At 45.9% G+C, this 4,605-nt stretch overlaps 1 protein-coding gene across 1 annotated transcript in view; it reads left to right on the plus strand. All coding sequences in view use genetic code 11, as the record gives it.

Moving 5' to 3' along the window:
- The window catches only part of EGR_09666 (Serine/threonine-protein kinase SIK3), a gene marked incomplete at both ends in the record, with an annotated part of 19,710 nt that extends 15,342 nt beyond the window's left edge, over positions 1 to 4,368 (plus strand). Inside the window, 3 exons of the mRNA XM_024498915.1 lie at positions 1,746 to 1,976; positions 4,055 to 4,277; positions 4,336 to 4,368. Of these exons, the coding sequence (XP_024346688.1) occupies positions 1,746 to 1,976; positions 4,055 to 4,277; positions 4,336 to 4,368 (487 nt within the window). The remainder of the gene's footprint in view (positions 1 to 1,745; positions 1,977 to 4,054; positions 4,278 to 4,335) is intronic.
- Positions 4,369 to 4,605: the final 237 nt, after the last annotated feature.

A 4,605-nucleotide genomic window follows, 5' to 3' on the forward strand; every position in this document is an offset into this window, starting at 1 on the left:
TCCAACTCTAACCTAATTTGGGTGCCTTGAAGTGGACATATTTTTCTGCTACTGATGCGTCTCCTGTAGACTTTTGTCCATAGACCAAATTTTCTAGGCGGGAATTGAATGTTCAGCGGAACAAGTGACTGATGTGTTGGTAAACTAAGAGCTACCACGATAAAGATTGTCATTTAGAGGTAAATTAACAGTCGTTTTGCGGGTGTTTTCTTAAATAGTGAGCGGATAAATGTCTCTCCTACCCTACACACTGTGTTTTCAAAATTTTTTGTTGGATTCACCCCCATAAGCTGCTCCGTGGACACATTTACCCAAAACCAATCAGCGCAAGGCAAAAGTACCGCTTTGACGTGAATGCGTATTGTGCCCAGAATGCTCAAAGTTTTAGGTGGATGAATGGATATCCCCTTTTTTCTGTAATAAAAGCTAAGTTCAGTGGATTAATAGACCACAGTGTGCCTCTCCAGAGCATATGTATGACAAAAAGCAGGCCATTGAGGCTTTTTTTTTTAATGTTTGCCGATTGGCGAAGCAACCGATTCATATTTCTGTCCGATGAAGGTTTTATTTCTGAAAAGGTAAAAAAAATCAGATTTTTTTTTAATTTCCTGGCTGGAGCAGTTCTTCCGCCGTGAGTCGTCTCAACATCAAACATCTGTAGCGGATGTCCTCCGCCTTTGACATTTTGACGCGACACCCAGTCAATGAAGTCGAGGTGAGGAAAAAGAGTCGTCCGAGTTGACCTCGGAGGACCTTAATGCATGGAACAATTGAATAGGGCGGTGAGAATCAGTCCAAGGAAAAATCGAAAAGACTAAGAATGAAACAGCAAGTCGGGAGTTCCTACATGCATTCGGTAAGGAAATGTTGGCTGTTAAGACAAAAGTCAAGCAAATCATAGACCTTTTGTCTGCCAAACCACATAAGAAACTACTGCCAATGAAAGATAATTTAAGAGATCGAGTTGATTTGGAAAATGGGGACGGAAGACGCTTTGTTCCCCTTCAATCTCACCATTCACCTCTTAATCGGTCTCAAGAAATCCAACTTTTCCTGGGATGTAGTGAGATTTCTTTCCTTCTCGGCTCACCGTCATCTTCTGACTCAACAGCCACGAAATTGGAGACTTCGAGTCAGACAGGAGAATGCGTCCCCCTAGGTCCCTCCTTAGAACAGTTGGTCAGGTCCCAGTCACGACAGCACTCAAAGCGGGTTTGTTGCCCTGCGCTGTGGAGCGGGAAGCTCCTGATACCTACAAATCTGGCTTTTTCCAACCGCTCAGTCAATGAGCACCACACCTCATTGTTTTAGAGGAAAAAAAGGTAAAATCATGTTGACAGCTTCCTGAGCACTGTGTTGCATCGCCATATTTAACGCACACTTGGACTGTCCAAACTTGGCATGTCAATCGCCTAACACTGGCCACATACCTACCCAAATGGAGGCAGTTCAACTTTGGGACACTCTGATGCGTCAGTTATGATGGTTGGTGATTTTCACCTCTGCGATTGCCCGCATCCCATCCATCCCCATTCTCGAAGTGGGAGACTTTGGCGCAACCACGAGAGTGCTCGGACGCATGACATTTATGTTGAAGGTGCACCACAAAATGTGCGGCTTAGAGTGACCCCAACTTGAAACTGCGCCCAGATGCACTTAGTTTGCTTTTAGCCCGCTACGTTTCAACGAGGAATTGGATTGATACGCACCACTTCAATCACACAATTTCGTGAATTACATTGCAGGACGGAAGTACCTTCAACTACTGAGTTGACTCTTCCTCTGGCAACTCCTATGGATATCACGCCTTCAGGCGAGGTGGAGCCACCCTCCACCTCCATCCCCAGCCCCACCTCCTCCGCCACTTCCATCGCGATCCCTGCCACCACTCATGGTGGACGTCGCAGGCAGCCAAACGTAGTGGAGCGCAAGTTCAACCTCGACTTTCTCACCAGTCCCCGTCACAAGGTGAGCCAGTTCGTACTCCTAGCTAGCGCTTCATTGGGTATGTTCTCCAACCTCCCAGACTACGTCTTTTCAGTACTCTCACTCCATGTGATGGAGAGATCACCGACTAATGTGTCACTTATAGCTACATTGGTTACTGAGAGACACAAGCGGTCTACGAATTAATTCGTGAACTTTGAAGACATTCGTCTACCTCATCAACTGCCTATCCATTTATCTGCCTACATATTTATCGACAATGTTCGCTTTCCAAGTCATGACAAATTGTTCCTCTTTTTCAACATGATCTCCTGCTACACCGCTGGGTCATTCATTCCGCCAGTTTTACACCATTCCTCCCACAAATTTACCTCGTCAGTGGAGCATTTGTTTACGTTACTTTGGGGTCATAAGATAGGGGTATTTTCCGGACCGAAGATTGGGCTATATCGGGTGGACCGGGAGGCGGTGTGATGTGGTTATGCATCCCAAGATGTGTTGGTAAACTAAGAGCTACCACGATAAAGATTGTCATTTAGAGGTAAATTAACAGTCGTTTTGCGGGTGTTTTCTTAAATAGTGAGCGGATAAATGTCTCTCCTACCCTACACACTGTGTTTTCAAAATTTTTTGTTGGATTCACCCCCATAAGCTGCTCCGTGGACACATTTACCCAAAACCAATCAGCGCAAGGCAAAAGTACCGCTTTGACGTGAATGCGTATTGTGCCCAGAATGCTCAAAGTTTTAGGTGGATGAATGGATATCCCCTTTTTTCTGTAATAAAAGCTAAGTTCAGTGGATTAATAGACCACAGTGTGCCTCTCCAGAGCATATGTATGACAAAAAGCAGGCCATTGAGGCTTTTTTTTTTAATGTTTGCCGATTGGCGAAGCAACCGATTCATATTTCTGTCCGATGAAGGTTTTATTTCTGAAAAGGTAAAAAAAATCAGATTTTTTTTTAATTTCCTGGCTGGAGCAGTTCTTCCGCCGTGAGTCGTCTCAACATCAAACATCTGTAGCGGATGTCCTCCGCCTTTGACATTTTGACGCGACACCCAGTCAATGAAGTCGAGGTGAGGAAAAAGAGTCGTCCGAGTTGACCTCGGAGGACCTTAATGCATGGAACAATTGAATAGGGCGGTGAGAATCAGTCCAAGGAAAAATCGAAAAGACTAAGAATGAAACAGCAAGTCGGGAGTTCCTACATGCATTCGGTAAGGAAATGTTGGCTGTTAAGACAAAAGTCAAGCAAATCATAGACCTTTTGTCTGCCAAACCACATAAGAAACTACTGCCAATGAAAGATAATTTAAGAGATCGAGTTGATTTGGAAAATGGGGACGGAAGACGCTTTGTTCCCCTTCAATCTCACCATTCACCTCTTAATCGGTCTCAAGAAATCCAACTTTTCCTGGGATGTAGTGAGATTTCTTTCCTTCTCGGCTCACCGTCATCTTCTGACTCAACAGCCACGAAATTGGAGACTTCGAGTCAGACAGGAGAATGCGTCCCCCTAGGTCCCTCCTTAGAACAGTTGGTCAGGTCCCAGTCACGACAGCACTCAAAGCGGGTTTGTTGCCCTGCGCTGTGGAGCGGGAAGCTCCTGATACCTACAAATCTGGCTTTTTCCAACCGCTCAGTCAATGAGCACCACACCTCATTGTTTTAGAGGAAAAAAAGGTAAAATCATGTTGACAGCTTCCTGAGCACTGTGTTGCATCGCCATATTTAACGCACACTTGGACTGTCCAAACTTGGCATGTCAATCGCCTAACACTGGCCACATACCTACCCAAATGGAGGCAGTTCAACTTTGGGACACTCTGATGCGTCAGTTATGATGGTTGGTGATTTTCACCTCTGCGATTGCCCGCATCCCATCCATCCCCATTCTCGAAGTGGGAGACTTTGGCGCAACCACGAGAGTGCTCGGACGCATGACATTTATGTTGAAGGTGCACCACAAAATGTGCGGCTTAGAGTGACCCCAACTTGAAACTGCGCCCAGATGCACTTAGTTTGCTTTTAGCCCGCTACGTTTCAACGAGGAATTGGATTGATACGCACCACTTCAATCACACAATTTCGTGAATTACATTGCAGGACGGAAGTACCTTCAACTACTGAGTTGACTCTTCCTCTGGCAACTCCTATGGATATCACGCCTTCAGGCGAGGTGGAGCCACCCTCCACCTCCATCCCCAGCCCCACCTCCTCCGCCACTTCCATCGCGATCCCTGCCACCACTCATGGTGGACGTCGCAGGCAGCCAAACGTAGTGGAGCGCAAGTTCAACCTCGACTTTCTCACCAGTCCCCGTCACAAGGTGAGCCAGTTCGTACTCCTAGCTAGCGCTTCATTGGGTATGTTCTCCAACCTCCCAGACTACGTCTTTTCAGTACTCTCACTCCATGTGATGGAGAGATCACCGACTAATGTGTCACTTATAGCTACATTGGTTACTGAGAGACACAAGCGGTCTACGAATTAATTCGTGAACTTTGAAGACATTCGTCTACCTCATCAACTGCCTATCCATTTATCTGCCTACATATTTATCGACAATGTTCGCTTTCCAAGTCATGACAAATTGTTCCTCTTTTTCAACATGATCTCCTGCTACACCGCTGGGTCATTCATTCCGCCAGTTTTAC

The sequence above is a fragment of the Echinococcus granulosus genome, assembly GCF_000524195.1.
Source record: "Echinococcus granulosus chromosome Unknown EG_S00159, whole genome shotgun sequence".
In the NCBI taxonomy this organism is placed as follows: domain Eukaryota; kingdom Metazoa; phylum Platyhelminthes; class Cestoda; order Cyclophyllidea; family Taeniidae; genus Echinococcus; species Echinococcus granulosus.